Source organism: Dryobates pubescens, chromosome 7, assembly GCF_014839835.1.
Source record: "Dryobates pubescens isolate bDryPub1 chromosome 7, bDryPub1.pri, whole genome shotgun sequence".
Lineage (NCBI taxonomy): Eukaryota > Metazoa > Chordata > Aves > Piciformes > Picidae > Dryobates > Dryobates pubescens.
The window spans coordinates 8,832,361-8,847,989 of NC_071618.1; the positions used below are offsets into that span (position 1 = coordinate 8,832,361).

General features: G+C 45.7%; 2 protein-coding genes across 5 annotated transcripts in view; one reads left to right on the forward strand and one right to left on the reverse strand.

The window, feature by feature from the left end:
- The window catches only part of CARS2 (cysteinyl-tRNA synthetase 2, mitochondrial), a 54,082-nt gene extending 43,232 nt beyond the window's left edge, over positions 1–10,850 (forward strand). Inside the window, exons 12-15 of the mRNA XM_054162897.1 lie at positions 859–982; positions 2,946–3,044; positions 6,787–7,047; positions 10,379–10,850. Of these exons, the coding sequence (XP_054018872.1) occupies positions 859–982; positions 2,946–3,044; positions 6,787–7,047; positions 10,379–10,447 (553 nt within the window). The 3' untranslated portion in view covers positions 10,448–10,850. The remainder of the gene's footprint in view (positions 1–858; positions 983–2,945; positions 3,045–6,786; positions 7,048–10,378) is intronic.
- A 3,452-nt stretch (positions 10,851–14,302) lies between these two features.
- The window catches only part of NAXD (NAD(P)HX dehydratase), a 49,997-nt gene continuing 48,670 nt past the window's right edge, over positions 14,303–15,629 (reverse strand). For all 4 annotated transcript variants that reach the window (XM_054162868.1, XM_054162866.1, XM_054162867.1 and 1 more), the window contains one exon: positions 14,303–14,491. In XM_054162868.1, coding sequence (XP_054018843.1) covers positions 14,341–14,491 — 151 coding nt within the window. In that variant the 3' untranslated portion in view covers positions 14,303–14,340. The remainder of the gene's footprint in view (positions 14,492–15,629) is intronic.

Consider the following 15,629-nt stretch of genomic DNA (forward strand, 5'->3'; position numbering starts at 1 on the left):
GTGTTTCAGGCAAAACCAGTTGGATACAGGCAAAATAAGGTTCAGGAGAGCCCCAGAGGTGCTAGGATAGCTTGAGGTTCCCCAGGTAGCCCTGTCCCCTGAGCTTTATCATGAAATTACACCCTGGAGTCAGTGCTTTGGAGGTCTGCTTTGCCTGGCTGTGTACAAGAGCACACCTCCAACAGCTGTTTGCAGCTCAGGGTTTATTCCTGCTGCTGTCCTTGTCCTCCCACTCACAGTGGCTGCAGCAGGAGTGATGGTTGCCCAGTGACTTTTGGCACTGCTAGGTGAACTGTCCCACCAAACCTTTCCATCTGGGCCAAGCTGAATGGAGGGTCATGACTGGGATTGGGCTCACCCAGAAAATGAGGAAGCAGCACCTGCTTCTGAGCCAGATCCTGCCAATGGGACTCCTGGCTGACTCTAGGTCAGCTCTCTTGCCAGGCATGGGAGCGATGTGCGTGATGTGGCTTTGGAAGAGCAGTGTGCTGTTAGCATGAAAAGCAGGCTGCTGGGAGGAGCTCAGCAAAATCTTTAATATGTTAAATATTAACCTCATTTTCCATCTGTTTTGAAATGATGAAGGCAAGCCTTGCTCTGCTGTTGTTGGCTCCTGTGATTAACCATGTATTTATTGAAGTGGTGTAGCACTTTGGATTTTGACATGCATCAAGTTTTCTCTTTGGAGCTGAAAGATGTGTTCTCCCTGATCACTGCAGCATTGCCCATCTTAGGAGAGCTGGGAAGGAAATGACAGTGTCCTTTTGATGACTTCCCTCTAGCTGAATAGCTGATGAATTCAGTGTACTGCTGGCATCTTGTTTGTCTTATCTGAAACATTACTTTTTCTTCTTAAAGGCTGGCCAACACAAAAGTAACCGTGAAGGCTGCTTTTGCAGATGACTTTGACACCTCCAGGGCTGTTGCAGCAATTATGGACCTCATTCACCATGGCAACAGACAGCTTAAGGCTGTTACTAAGGTAACCCATTAGGATACAGAGATCAGAAAATGACAGCTGTCCACTGTCCTACTGTTTAATGCAGACAGATTAGTTTATTGTTCACATGAGAAACCAGCAGAAACAAAGCTCCATAAATTGTTGACCTTAATGGTGCCCATTTGTCCTGACCGTATCGCAGGAATTGTGTGGGGCTGTTGTTTGGTGCTTTGTTGTGTCCAGAAGATGTTTCTTTCCTGCTGCTTTATATTATTTATGCCTAAGGTTTTTGAGAGGCCTGAAGCCATTGTGGCATGAAGCTAATTTCAATGCTGGTTTTATGTTCTTACCCTGCTTCTTTGCTTAATACTCATGCACAGAAGTCACCCTAAATTGGGAAATGGTGGTTGCCACAGGGGGCTTTGGCAGGCAGTCCCAGGCACACCGGGCAGTTACGATTGTGAGTTCAGCTTTGGGGACCAAGTGCCTTCTGCGGTCAGCAAACTGTAATTGTGGTCTCAGCATGCCTACATGAGTCCATCTTCAGATGGCTTTTGGCAAAGTGAGACCTTGTTAAGATCTATTGGTGCTGACACGAAGGAGGCATCCGGTAAGGACAAGACCTGAGCTGTAAGCACAGTCTGAAGCACTTCTGGGTCTTCTACCAACAGCTCCCTTTTCTTGCTCCGAGCGAGCAGCTCAGCCTTGTTGCTGTGCTCCTTGATTGCTTGTGTCATCACATCCACAATGTTTGTGCTGTAAAAGAGATGTTGGGTATGTAGTGATAGCTGATTTTAAGAGAGAATTACCCTGTAGGTTTGGAAATCCTGCCTTCTCATGGTTGATTCAGCACTGGCTTTAAATTCTGTCCTTAGCTTTATCTTTATAAAATGACTCTCAGCAAATCCCTTACCTGAGCCAGTTTGCAGCAGGGATCTGTAGCAGCACTACCACTCCTCAGTACAAGTGTAGAAGTAGCCTCATTTTGCCAGCCATTGCTATTTTCCCCTGAATTCCTTCTGTCAGTTGAGACCTGGGGGAGGGGGGGCGGTATTTGTGGGGCCATTGACAGAGATTTCTGGTTGCGCTGGTGGAGCTTTTCTGGGTGCAGTGCAGCAGTCTGAGCATTGCTCTTACTGACTGTGTGTTGTGGTGTTTTCCTTAAGGACTGAGTAAACTGACATAAATATGACTACTCGCTCCTCTCTCTAAGCTCACCATTCCCTCTTTAGTTGAAACATTCCTGTCCCTTACCCTCAGCTTCTTCTAGCTCAGATCTTTTGCAGATTTTAGGTTGTTTCTTATCTCAGGCCCTAATGGGGATGTTGGATAAAATCCAGTACCGTCTGCTAATTTGGTTGTGTATGTCATCACTCTTTTTTTAGGCAAGGGTTAGTCCCCTAAGTTGCTTCTCAGTCTGTCATTTAATCTTAATTTTATTTATTTTCTGGTGTGTGTGAAATGAATATAGAGAAAAGAAATACAAGCAATCTTAAACCCACTCTTTTATCACCGCTGCTGGTGGTTGCTGGTGCTACTGGGGCATGACAAAACGCCCTAAGCTATCTCAGAATAGCCTTCACGTTGTTTAAATCAATAACACACTCAAAAAGGATTTGGGGTTTTTTAATCATTTATTTTATAGGTGCCCTTGAAGCTGGGATTGTGTTCTTTTGTTTTGTTTTTATATACACAGCACTTTCATACCCAGAAGTGCTATTTTTAGGTCGAATTTGCTTCACACACGTAACGCATGGCAGCTTCACACATCTCTTCTCCTTGCTCTACATGCCGGTAATAAACTCTTTCCCTCCCCTCTTTGCTTAAAGCTTTTCCCTCTGTGTTATGAGGTGCTTTTATATCTCTAAAAGCTCCCATTTGGGCAGGTGTTGCTGGTGGAGGCAGGTCTATACAATCAGTAATAGTTTTCCCTTGTGGGCTAGGCTACAGAGAGATGCTGAGTTCTGTAATATGTATTGACTGGACAATCTCTCTTTTTAAACAGGATGCTGGATCTCCTCGAAGTTCTGTTGTGTATGGAAGCATTATTTCCTATATAGAAGGCTTCTTTAATGCCCTTGGGATGTCCTTTGGAGAAAGACAGGTATGAAACCTCTCTTCTGCGTGCTCTGATGTGGTGGCAGCACCAGTGTTGTGTTTTATAGAATGCTTTCTAAAGGCATCAGATGTAGCAGGGTTATTTATGGCTTTAGTAAACCTTCCTGCACTGCTTGCACTTTTTGCTGTGATGTCTTAGGAGAGCATGTGAGCAGGTGGAACAAAGTGTAGGCTTTTTTTCTTGGAGATACTCTTTTGTGATTTCTACAGCAATTGTGCTGTGGAAGTAGAAGTCTGAGGAATGAAACAAGAAAAAAATTACCACTGGAAGCCTTTAAGGTGGTTCTGTTGTGTGTCTGGCTTTCCCCCTGGCTCTTCCACTCCTTTCTGACGGTTGCACCGAGGCTGACTGACAGCCGTGTGAGTATGTGTAGCTGTGACCTCACTGCATAGCAGGAGCTGAGGTCCAGCTCCTCTGTGGAAAGTCAGGGTGTGGGGAAAAGAGCTCTTCTGCCTTGAGCCGTGGTGGGGTGTGAGGAGGGGAGGGTGGTGGGGGGACTCATCATTGGAATACCTTACATATCCTCTGGTGTTTGGCAAGGTAGGAATGAGGAGGGAACAAAAGGGAGAGAAAAGCTCAAAACAAAGTACTGCACAAGCAAGAGAGTAATAAATAGGAGGTGATACTCTGATGTTAGGAAGGGGAGCATTTAAAATGACACAGTGTGTTGGAGACTTAACAGGCTGTCCTGTGCCCCGTTTTGCTCAAATCTGGAGCCGAATACCACGGAGTGGAAAACTTTCTTTAAAGAAACTGTTCTGCCAAAATTTCTGCTGGGTATGGGGAGAAGAGGATAAAAAAATTAAGCAATGTTATTCATCTGTTGAAAGTCAGGCAGTGTAGCAATAAATGCATTTATTTACTTTGCCTGTTTGTGGATTTTGCCACAAAATTTCTTTCAAAACAGCAGTTGGATGTGATTTGGCTTTCTGCTGCTCCTCATACCCCATGGTTTTCCGTGTTACATTTTAGTGTTGTATTAAACACTTCTACTGGTCTGTAAATTGGATGGCAAAGGAATTCCTCCTGATTCTGGCCTGTCTGTATGCAGGTGCCTGCTGCACCTTGATTTTTGCTGAAACAAGTGTCTGAACACTTCCCTCATTTGTATGCTGTGCTAGTTTCTCTGGGTCAGCAGAAGACACCGAGTGTGAGGTAGGCAGGAAGGAGTAGCACATCAGAATCTGTCCCTCTGCTCTTTCAGCTTCCATTAAATGAATAAATGGAAATCTTCATTGTACAGGTCTGTGGGCTGCTAGCACACACCGGGAACTAAAAGGATTCAGGGATTGTTCTCTGACCTCAAGACAAGCCACAACAGCTCAGCATCCAACCTTTCTTGCCTCTTAGCCAGGAGCAGTCCCCGAGTACTGGGGGCCCTGGCCTGTGGGTAGTCTGGGAGAGGGCTAGCTGCCTGGCCATCACTGTGCTGGCAATTTAATGTAGAGGCTACAGAGGGCTGTGGTTGGCCTCACTTCATGTGGATGTTCACATACAGAACGCTCTTGGAATGGGATTAATCTCAGGTAATTAACTTTATAGTCTAATGTAGCTGCCTGTGCTTCTGCAGTAGTTGATGGAGTGAGAGGCACAACAAAGGGATGGGTTGTGTAAAATAAGAGTGCCTGTCTCTCTCTGCCTTGGCAAGAGAAAGGAGGTGGACAGCCACAGGCAGGTAAAACGGATCTGTCTGAAGAGATGATGGGTGTAAACCATTGTGCCTTTTAGAGCTGAAGAGCAAACATGAGGTCTTCCTCTCTGCTGTACTGCAAGTGCAGCTGGGGCACACAGGTGACCATCTGTGGAGTAGGCAAGGTCTAAATTTCCATATAAAATTTCTTACAAGCTGTTTGCATTGGTTGGTAGTGTAGGGGAAGAAACTGTAGATCACGTCAGAGAGGCCACACAGTGTTTTACATGGAGATTGAATCGTGTCATCTCCTATAGCTGCCCCTCCTTCTGGAGGATCTTGCCTTGTGTCATGAGTAGGTGTCTGGTTTGAACTTTGGCAGTGGTGTTTGTAGAGGCATGTTTCTTGCCCCCCTCATCATTTGTCTTTCATCTCCCTTCTATATTAAAGCATTTATTCTGCTCTCTTCTGTGTCCTAGGTTACAAAGGAGCATTTCTGGAATTTAGATTTATTACCTTCTTCAATCTCAAACTCCTTTACTATGTTTACATGTTTTGAAATTGTGGGGAATTTGCCTTTTGGGACTGTGGACAGCACTGAGCATCTCACACTCCAATAGCTTACCCCTTCATCTCCTTCTCCTCCTCTTTGTTTGCTTGAGTCAGTGACCTCTGAAACTACTCCCTTTCATTTCCATCCTGCTGTTCAGCGACTAAATAAAGTCCCCTCTGGCTTTAATTACTCAGCTGCTCTTCTGCTCCCAGTTGAGCGTCACTGCCAGCAACTTTGCCCCCAGCCTTGGTGTGCTTTACATTTCATTGCTTCATTGTCTGCTCCCCCTCACGTGTCTTAGTGATAAAGTACTGCAGTTTTCTTGTTTGCTGGGGGTTTGTCCTTTCCCTCCCCCAGAGGAGTTTGCCTGTAATGAGGAATAGGGAGACTTAATCTGCTGAGAGTGAGACCAGCACCCTGGCTGTGCCAGCGCTAAGGAGTGGCCTTCCTCTTCTGCTAGTCCCTGAGCCTCTGTCCTGGCAGGAGTCAGAGCAAGACCATCTGGGAGGAGTGAGGTTGTTCCCTTCTTTTGGTGTTGAACAGCAAGATATCTGCCAAGCCAAAGGAGGCTTCAGAAGCTTGGAGCTGGCTGAGGGAAGGAAGGGGCCAGGTAGCAGCCAGAAAATGCCCATTGTGTGCAATGGCTGCTGCTTGGTCTTAGAATGAATCATAGAATGGTTTGGGTTGAGTAGACAACCTTAAAGATGGTCTAGTTCCAAACACCCTGCCATGGGCAGAGATGCCTTCCACTGGATCAGTTTAGTCAAGGGCCCAGACTGGTCTTCTTGGGTAAATTAAACTTTGGATCAGGCAAATCAGATCGATGGGTTGGGGAGGTTTTCTGTAGATGCAAGAAGAAAGAGTAGTCTAGACTTACAGCCAAAATCCTTATGTTTCCTGAAGGAGCTCAGAGGCAGAGAGAGGGGCTGATGTGCTAGAGCTCTGTAGATGTTTACAGCTGAGGCTCTGTCTGAGTTGGTGGCTGGGCCTCCCTTGCTGTGTCATAAGGATGTTGCCAGGCCTTCATGAACCTGTCCAATCCCTTCTTAATTTATGCACACTGCTGGCATCTTGGAAGTTTCCTGTGGGGATGAGTTCCACTGCTGGGTTATGCAGCATGTTATGTTAGCCTAGAATCATGGAATGGGTAGTGGTTGGAAAGCACCTTTGGAGATAATGGAGACCAACGCCCATGCCAAAGCAGGATCACCTGGGGCAGGTCACACAGGAACCTATCCAGATGGGTCTTGAAAGTCTTTAGAGGAGGAGACTCCACGATCTTTTGGGCAGCCCGTTCCAGTGCTCTGTCACTTAGAGTAGAACTTCCCATGTTCCCTGTTCCAAGTCAGCCTTTTCCTGTGTAGGCTAACTGCTTCAAAGTATGATTGCACTGTAACTTTTTGTCCAGCATTAGTAAGATTGTGCCATTTTAATCATACCAGTTTATAGAAGACTGAAAAGCAAGAGAGGTGACAAGGCCTCTGAGTTGGGGTGGGTTGTGTAAAATCCTTCTCAGATTGTAAGACAACCTGTTTGACTTCTAGGTGGCTCTGGGAGGAGACGACTCTGCTGTGCTCTCTAATGTCATTGATGAGCTCGTGAGGTTCCGAGCCAAGGTCCGTCATTATGCACTCGCTCTTCCAGAAGCAGACAACACCGTGCCAGTGGAGGGTGCCACGGGAGCCAAAGGACTGAAACAGGAACAAAAGGAAAGGAGGCAGCAGTTAATGCGGGAGAGAAAACCACTCCTAGAGGCTTGTGACAGTCTGCGTGGCGACCTTGCTGCCTTTGGAATCCACATACAGGTAGAGGACAGTGACCTTCTTTGTGAGGCCCAGGGTTACTACGTAAAGGCAGCATTTATTCTTGCCCTTCTGCCCCTTCAGCAGCTTTGTTTTGTGCCCTGTCCCCTGTACAACTGCAGTAGCAGGAGATGGAAGTCCTTGCCTGGCTGTGCTGCTGGCTTTCTCTTCTGCTCCCCCTCAGCCTCCTGCCTCCATGCAAGCTGCCCCTATTTCTTCAGTTACTAAGGTTGTGCTGTTTAGACACTGAAAATATGGGAGTATTCAGGAATCCCTAAGTTGCCCAGGTTCAATCCAGAAGGAAAGGCCTGAGTAATGTGCGCAGTCTTTTGAACAGACTGCAGAAGAACTGGAAAGCAAACTGAGAAGACTTACGAAAGCAGTGCCTTCTGTTTACTGTTTCTCCATTCCCCCAAGTCCTCATGAGAGAGACTTTTTTCCATCGTCAGCATTTCCATTCCTGACTACTCCTAAGCCATAAGCACACTCCCTGATTCCTGTACCGCTTCTTTCCACCCTGCTTTCTGCTTTTAGCCTCTGCCTAATGCCACAGCTCTTTCCCTTTTCCATCAGTGTCTCCTGCTCAAGTGAAATCCCTTCACTAGCTTACTGTCTTCCCCTGGTTCCAGGTGCTGTATTATTTCTTTAAAGGGGGCTGCTGCTTCCGGTTCCTCTTGCTTCACTGCCTTTCTCACCTCTGTTCCAGCTCCTCTTGGGTTACATGCAGAATAATCCTCTGCTTTCTCTCCAATGTCTTTCCTCTTCTCTCCCTCCAGTTCCCTTTGCTCATTTTTCCCTCACTTGGAACTGAGCCTTGTGCAGTCTCCTTACATTGTTTTACCAATGGGAGGATATAAAGCACAATGCCGTTAGGGGGTGACAGCACACATCCTCTTTTATTGCCGAACATGAGAGTTGTCATTTGTCAACACACCTCTGAAAGCAAGTATGAAGTGTGGTCAGCTGTCTCATGATCTCAGACAAAAGTGAGTGTGCTGATCAAACTGGGGTGAGGACCAAAGCACAGCAGTGGGTGAGTTACAGCTGTGAAAGCAAAGGAAGACTGTGCTAAGTTAGAACATCTGCTTCCTTAACGTGTTTGTACGTAGCTAAATCCTCACTTATCTGTCAAGAAAGCTTGCAAATCCAAACAACTGGACTGAAACAAAGTCTTGGAGAAGATGGCTCCTTTTTGATCTGTTTTGCAGAGCAGCTGCAGCTCCACCTCCACCCTTTTGAAGCTTTGTTTTGATTTGCTTTTAGAGGGATTTATGGACAGTTAATAACTTCTGTGAGATTAGCCTCGGACAGGATTCCATCCATTCCATTTATTGCTGGAGTTTGTAAAATTGGCTGAGACTTGGAATAATCTGTCTCCTGTTGGCCCAGAATAGCCTGCTCCTGAAGATGGAGCACGCGGGCACGTGTGAGCGCACGCTGCACGCGTCTCAACGCCTGCTTTTTGTTGCTGATGCTGAGGAATTATCTGAAGGTGTGCTGTGAAGATCACCCAGATCTTGCAAATCCCCAGAAGAGGCCTGCAAACTGAGCAATGCAGCTCTGCAGTTCTTCACACAGACTTGCCATAGCACACATGTGGCAAGATAGGGCCTTGCCCAAAGCAGAGCTCTTGCCACCCTCATGCTCAGCACAAGTGTGCTCGGCTTGGTTTGGCCAGTTGCCCTAGGCTGGCTATTGCCAGAACTGCCAGGGTAACACAGTGCCTAGCAGCTGTGCTTGCCTAATAAGCACTTGAGGAAGTAATTTGAATTTCTCTTTTCTACTCAGTCTCTGATTTCCATGAAACTTTCATGAGCTCCATGATACGCACACGGTTAACACATCCATTAATGTGCTCTGCCTCTGTCAGGTGTGGCTGAACTCAGCCAGCAGCTTCTCCAGTACATGTGCAGGGGGAAAAGCAGCAGAACAGAGGAAATACAGAAGCCTCATCTCCACTCAGTGCAGTTGACTAGGAAGCCCTGGTTTGGGGCTGGGCACTCCAGAATGGGAGTAGCAATTTGGGGCACACTATAATAATTTAATTGCCTTAAAAATCAGCTTTGTAGAAAGGGTGATTTCTCCTTTGGCTTGTAGGTGCTGCTCAATGCAGACAATGTTCTGGTTCTCTGAAGCTACAGAACTTGCAACAGATTAGGATATCCACCAGTCTTTTCATGTCAATACAGCATGCTTCAAATGCAAGCTGATCTGTGCTACTTAAATGAAATGTAGTAATTAGGTATTCATGTTACACCTGTTACCACTTTGAAGCACATTCAACACTGTTCTAGACTCATTTTCATGAGTCAGAGCTCATGTAACATTGTCATATTTCAACCTGGAATATTGCATCCAGTTCTGGGCACCCCAGTTCAAGAGGGACTGGGATCTACCTGAGTGTCCAACAGAGAACTACAAGGATGATTAAGGGACTAGAGCACTGCTTTAGGAGGAGAGGCTGAGAGACCTGGGGCTTTTTAGTCTGGAAAAGACTGAGAGGGTATGTAATAAATGTATATAAATATATGAGGGCTGGGTGCCAGGTAAGGACTGCCTCTCCTCCCTTGTGCCCTGTGATAGCACAATGGGCATTGGATATAAACTACAGCACAGGAGATTCCACCTCAGTGTAAGGAGGAACTTCTTCAGTGTATGTGTCACAGAGCACTGGAACAGGCTCCCCAGAGAGGTTGTGGAGTCTCCTTCTCTGGAGACTTTCAAGAGCCATCTGGATGTGTTCCCCTGTGACCTGCACGATTCTGGCAGGGCGGGTGAACTCAAAGATCTCCAGAGGTCCATTTCAGCCTCTAATATCCTGTGATCCTGTGTTAGTGCAGTCAACTAGCTAGATCTTAAGAGTCATAAATGCTTGACAGCAATATTCTTTCAGAAGTTAAGGTGCTGCTGTCATGTTTACAGCAACAGGCTGCTATCCTAGGAGTCGGGGGGGATCAAATACGTTAGGCAACACATTCTCACTTGCTGGCCATCAGAGCAGTTTTCCATGTACACGAGCCATGTAAAAATGGAAATGCAGTTACCTGAGTTCCACAGAAGCTCCTCATGGGAGAGAAGCTTCACACTGCTACAGCACCTTCTCCTTAAGAGGTGACATTTCTGTTGTGTTGGAGTCTCCTTAACTGGAAAGAATTGTCTGTTGTAAGTAACAGTGGCATTCCTGCAAGAGGGCAGTGCCATCTCGCTTACTTAGCTGGGTTAATGGCTTTGCTGTGTGAAGCTTGTGTAAAACCTGTGCCTCCAAGTATCTACAAATAGACGGTACTTCTGTGAGCCAGACTGCTGAGACTGACCCACTTACTATTTCTTACAGGACAGAGCTGCTGTTTCAACTTGGGAAATCAAGGAAGGAGGGGAAGCAGAGCAGCAGACTGAGAAATAAAGTTTTCCTTGGACATGTTTTTTTTTTTACTCCAGTTGCTTTGGCAACAGTTGTAAATATTGTTTCCAAATAAACTCGTGGGGATGGAGTGGCTAATGAAGATAAAAGAGAATCTGAGCAAAACCCTCCACACTACTACTAGGTAAATAAATACAGGACGCACAGCAGGTGTGTAGGCAATGCAGGTGGTGGAAGCATCCAAAATACAGAGCAGTAGGGAAGCAGCTCTGGTGTCTGACACATGTAGTAGTATCTTCTTTTGCAGGAAGTGCCCCAGCTGAGGCTGATGCCCCCAGTTGATGCCTGACTCACCCTGCACCCTGCTTTGCTGAGCTGGCTCCAAGAATTGAAACAGTGAAGCCAGAGGCAAGAACTTAGGCCTGGCTTTAAGGGTGAATAGAGTTTTACGCCCAACTAGTTTAAACACTTGCATTCGCCTCAGACACCACAAGAGGTATTGAGACTTGAGGTATTTCCTTATTGCAGCGTGGCTGGTTTAGTTCTGCAAAATCTTTAACTGCAGTGGTGTGGTACTGTGGTGGTTTGAGCCTTAACTGGGATTTAAGAGCTCAGATGGTGGGGCAAGACTGAGAATCCCTCCCCTGCTTCCCCCTCCTCCTCCTCTGAAAAAAAAAAGGAAAGAAAGGGGAATAAGGAAAAAAAAAAGGAGGAGGTGAATCTACTGAGAAATAATTTGGAGTCGGTTTGGAAGTAGAGAGGTAAAAATTTTCTTTAAAAAATAGATAACTATATAAAAATAACAATAACAGGAAGGGTTCACAAGGTTAAGGAACAAGGATAGAGAGGGAGAATACATATACAAAACCAACAGTCCTTTGGAGATGCAGCAGGGAGAAAAGACCAGGCCTGACCATGTGGCAGAGAAAGAGGAAACCAGCAGGGACTCAGTCCTCTTGTCCAGGCAAGGCAGAAGCAAAATAAAAAGAGCAAATGGCTGCAGTGGCTTCCTTTTTATAGGCTTGCTAGACAGGGAGGGCGAGTGGTACAGACTGTTTCCCAGGGGGAAAACCCCACTCTGGGGAGGGCAAGGCTCTTGCAAGCCCTCTCCCCTGCTGATTTCAGGATGGGCATAACCCCATCACGGGTACCCTGTTACCTTGGTACCTTTTCAGTTTGCTTTTGTGCAGAATACATTGAGATTTCCCTAGCACTGGAAGTGCAGCATGCTCAGGCTGTCTCCATCAGAAGGGGGAAGATAAAACTAGCATGTTTAGTTACTACCTGGTCAGTTGCATTTTTTGCCATGTTTGTTCAAAAAACCCCAATTCTCTGGCTAGTGTGGCTGTGAGTAGCTGCAGAGAAGACTGCTTTACACATGAGGTGCAGAGGCCGAGCTTGCGTGGGGCTTGTACTTACCTACTGGCACACTTTACTTCCAAGAATTCATGAAAACAAAACCAAGGACATGGGTTCATCCACAAGGAGTTTAATCTGAAAATATAATTCACACAAGTAATCTGTTAAAAAAGATGAAGGCTTCCTTTTACACTGTCGAGAACAAAACGTGCAGCTGTTTCTCCGCTGCCTTCGTGGTTGTTGGTACTCCCGAAGATGATGGAAGGGGTCTTCGTTAGCACTCTCTCAGATGCTTATTTGGCACTGTGGGTATTTTAAACGTGCCGGTGCCTGTGCTGCTTTAGGAAACTAAGAACAACGGCGAAGAGTCAGCTTGGCTTCCGTGGGAAATGAGTGGAACACACCAAACAAAGTACACGTGATTCATTTGCTATTATTTTTATTTCCTACCAAACCAAACTGCTACATTTCCAGAATGTTCAAAACCTGTAACAATTTGTATACATTAGTGAATAACAGAGTTACAACTTGTGTAGATTTGAAAACCAGCAGGACAGGTTGACATCGGTACCGAGCTCTGTCAATTGATTGACTTTGCCTACAAACGCCAGTTAGATTATAATACCACTGATGGTCTAAATACAAACCCAGAATGGTCATTTCTAAAAGAAATCTAGTAGCTGTTTTAAAATCAGTTTTAGTTTTCTGATTTGATTTAAAAGGAGTCAGGCTTCCAAAGTAGTTTGGGGGGGGGGGGTTAAACAATAGTAGCTTAGCTTCCCCAAAGAGCCAGACAGTTTACAAAACTGCTTAAGTTAAACACCAAAACCCCCTCTCTTATCAGTAGACTTTGCTCTAATCTAAAAAGCCTGTGAACCCTCATAGACAAAACAAACATTAAAAAACCTATTTTAAAAATAGGCAGCTGGTTTAAAAAGAAAAACAAACAAACAAAATGCATTGGGGTGAGGTAGTAGTCACAGTGCATCCAGAAATATCAGCTATAAGGACTGAGGGGAAAGAGTTGGAGCAGCCATTCTGATTCCAGGTGCTTTCTTGGGCAGCTATTGCAAGCCTGACTAGTATGCATGACACCACACTCCAGTCTAGAGCTACATCACTGGAAGAGTGGCTGCAATAAATACAACACCTGTTGCAATAACTAGACACATTATATGCTTGTTCCTGTGCTTTAAGGAGTATATACACCAGGAGTTCAATTACAGGGTCAAGGGCAGTACCCAGGTAAATATTTCACATGAACTTGTCCCTCTCTCCAGATTGGTTCAATTGCTACAGAATTTGACTGAGTTTTCAAGAATTTGAGCAGTGATAGTATGCAAAAATCCCACCCAAATTTCCCTTTATACCAAACACTCCTCTGCCCTGCCAGCCAGCCAGCTCGTCATGACCCAGCAGTAGAAGTCCCGTCTATCTTGCTCAGGATCAAGCAGAAAGCCCCTAAACCCAAGTGCTGCACTTGGAGCTCCAACAGCAACCACCCTTTTTCTAGTTCTGCCTTTGACTTGCAGCATACAGCTGCCTGCACAACGCTGGGAGATTCAAGTATGTGCTGCTGGCTGCCTGTTGTTCCTTCAATTCATATGCCTGCTGGTCAGTAGTTAGCTACCTCTGCATCTGTACGCTGATCTCAAGAGCTCCACTCAGCAGGCAATGTGAGCTTTAAAAGCAATTCACTCCTTCATGATCACTGAGTGTTCAGCCAAGTCAAGTTAGGCAGCACTAAGCTTCTTTACCCTGCCTAGTACCGCTCCAAATGATCATTTCAAAGTTCATCATACTGAGTTCTACATGAGTCAAGGCCAGCTAAAGGAACAGAAAACACATGTTATTCAGGTAAGTGTACTTACTGTTTAATGCTAAGATAACCTACAGTCCATCCTTATTCTGCAGTGGAGGAACCTTTCTAAAAAGAAAACACGACCCCAAACCCCAGACTTGGCAGGGAGGGGAGTCTCATCATCACAAATGCTGCCTCTGGGACTGGGAATGGGAAAAGGCAACTAATTACATTCAAAACCCTACAGCAACTCTCATGCATTCCCTTTCCAAAGAGGCTGACTTTTTGCTGCTTCTCAAACTAGCATGGCAAAAATAGAAAAAATAAAAACTGAAGTGCAATAGCTAATTCTAGACAGAGGGCCTAAGAATGAAAACATGACAACCTTGGTGCAAGCCAAGTAATTCAGTTGAGCTGGTGGAAGAAGTATCAAGTGCATTTATAGTTTTATTTTTGCTGCTCATGTTTCAGTTATTGCTCAATAACTATCAAAAAGAACAGAGGAATACTTTCAGTTTAGCTTTATTATATTATTACAGATCTGCAACTACATCTTACTTCAGCCCAGACAGTCTTGTATTCCAAACCCTTAAAAAATATCTACATTAATGATATCTTTCTATTCTTAAAAATAAAATTAAAAAAACCCATCTACCTAGCATACCAAGGCTGCTACAGCTCTTGAAAGGGTGCATTACTTTTGTCAATTCTATTGGAAATGCAATCACTCCTGCGGGCGTTGCTCTTCCTTTCCTCCTTCTCCGCTGCTTTGGCTTCAGGTTTCAAAGAGCTTGTTAAAAGCTGTTCCGACTTCTGAAACCATGTCAGAGGCAGTCATTGAACGTCCAAATTTTTGAAAGGCTTGGTGGTTACACTGCCTCGTGAGAGAGCAAGCTCCAAATGCAGCCACCAGAAAGGGGTTTTGACTAGGAGGGAAAAAATACAATCATCGTTACAAACAAACCCTGAACATGCTCGTGGCATTCCTAAGGCGCTGGACATAACCTTTGCACTCAGAAACGCCTGCCAGCATTGTCTGCAAGGCTTCTGGGCAAGCATCCGTGTGCACCGGCCTCTCCCCTTGTACAGCACCTTTGGCTCAATCTTTGAATGGGGGTTTCTTTTATTTTTAAGAACACTTCCATGGCACAGTGTGACTGAGTGTGTACACTGACAGCTACAGACCACAGAAGAAATTAAGGCACGTTCTCTTAATCCTCCCATACACTTATGAAAAGGCTAGGAGAATGTACCCAGCCCCAGTCTTCAAGTGCTGAACCTCCTCCAGAGGAGGCAGCACAGTGCTGCCACGTCCAGAGTAGCTTCTCAATGCCTGCGCCCGGGATCCGGTTCTGCTGTCTTGCAGCACCAGAGGAGAGGGAAACAAGTGCAGAAAAAAAGCAGCAGCCAGCCCAGGGCTCCAGTTGCTGGCTAGTTAAAAACTTCACAAAGCTCAGGCATGGCTGGGTCAGAGCTGACTGTAAGTCGGTGAGGACCTACTGATTCCAAGTTTTGTGAAAGATCATGATGCAAAACACAGGCAAAGCAGAACACAAGTCTACAACCGGGTAGAACTACCGGGATAGCTTTGAGTATCTTTTCCTTAAAAGCATCAACTTCATGCACCCATCAAGGTGTAGGACTGAATATTGAAGCGATCCTGAGAGTCAATTCTGTATGCCCCAAGACTCCAAAACAGTAGTAATAACGCACGAAGCCTGGGCAACAAAGGAGGAGCTGGAAGCCTTGATACAGCAGGAAAGTTATGATGTAGTTGCCATCACAGAGACGTGGTGGGACGACTCACATGACTGGAGCGCTGTAATCGATGGCTACAGGCTCCTCAGGAGAGACAGGTGAAGGAGAAGGGGTGGAGGGGTGGCCCTGCATATCAGGGAGGCTCTAGATTCCATGGAACTACAGATCAGGGATGATCACGTTGAGTGCCTGTGGTGAAAATTAGAGGGAAGACCAACAAAGCAGACATCCTGGTTGGAGTCTGTTATAGACCACCCAACCAGAATGAAGAAGTTGATGAATTATTCTATAGGCAAGCTAGAAGCT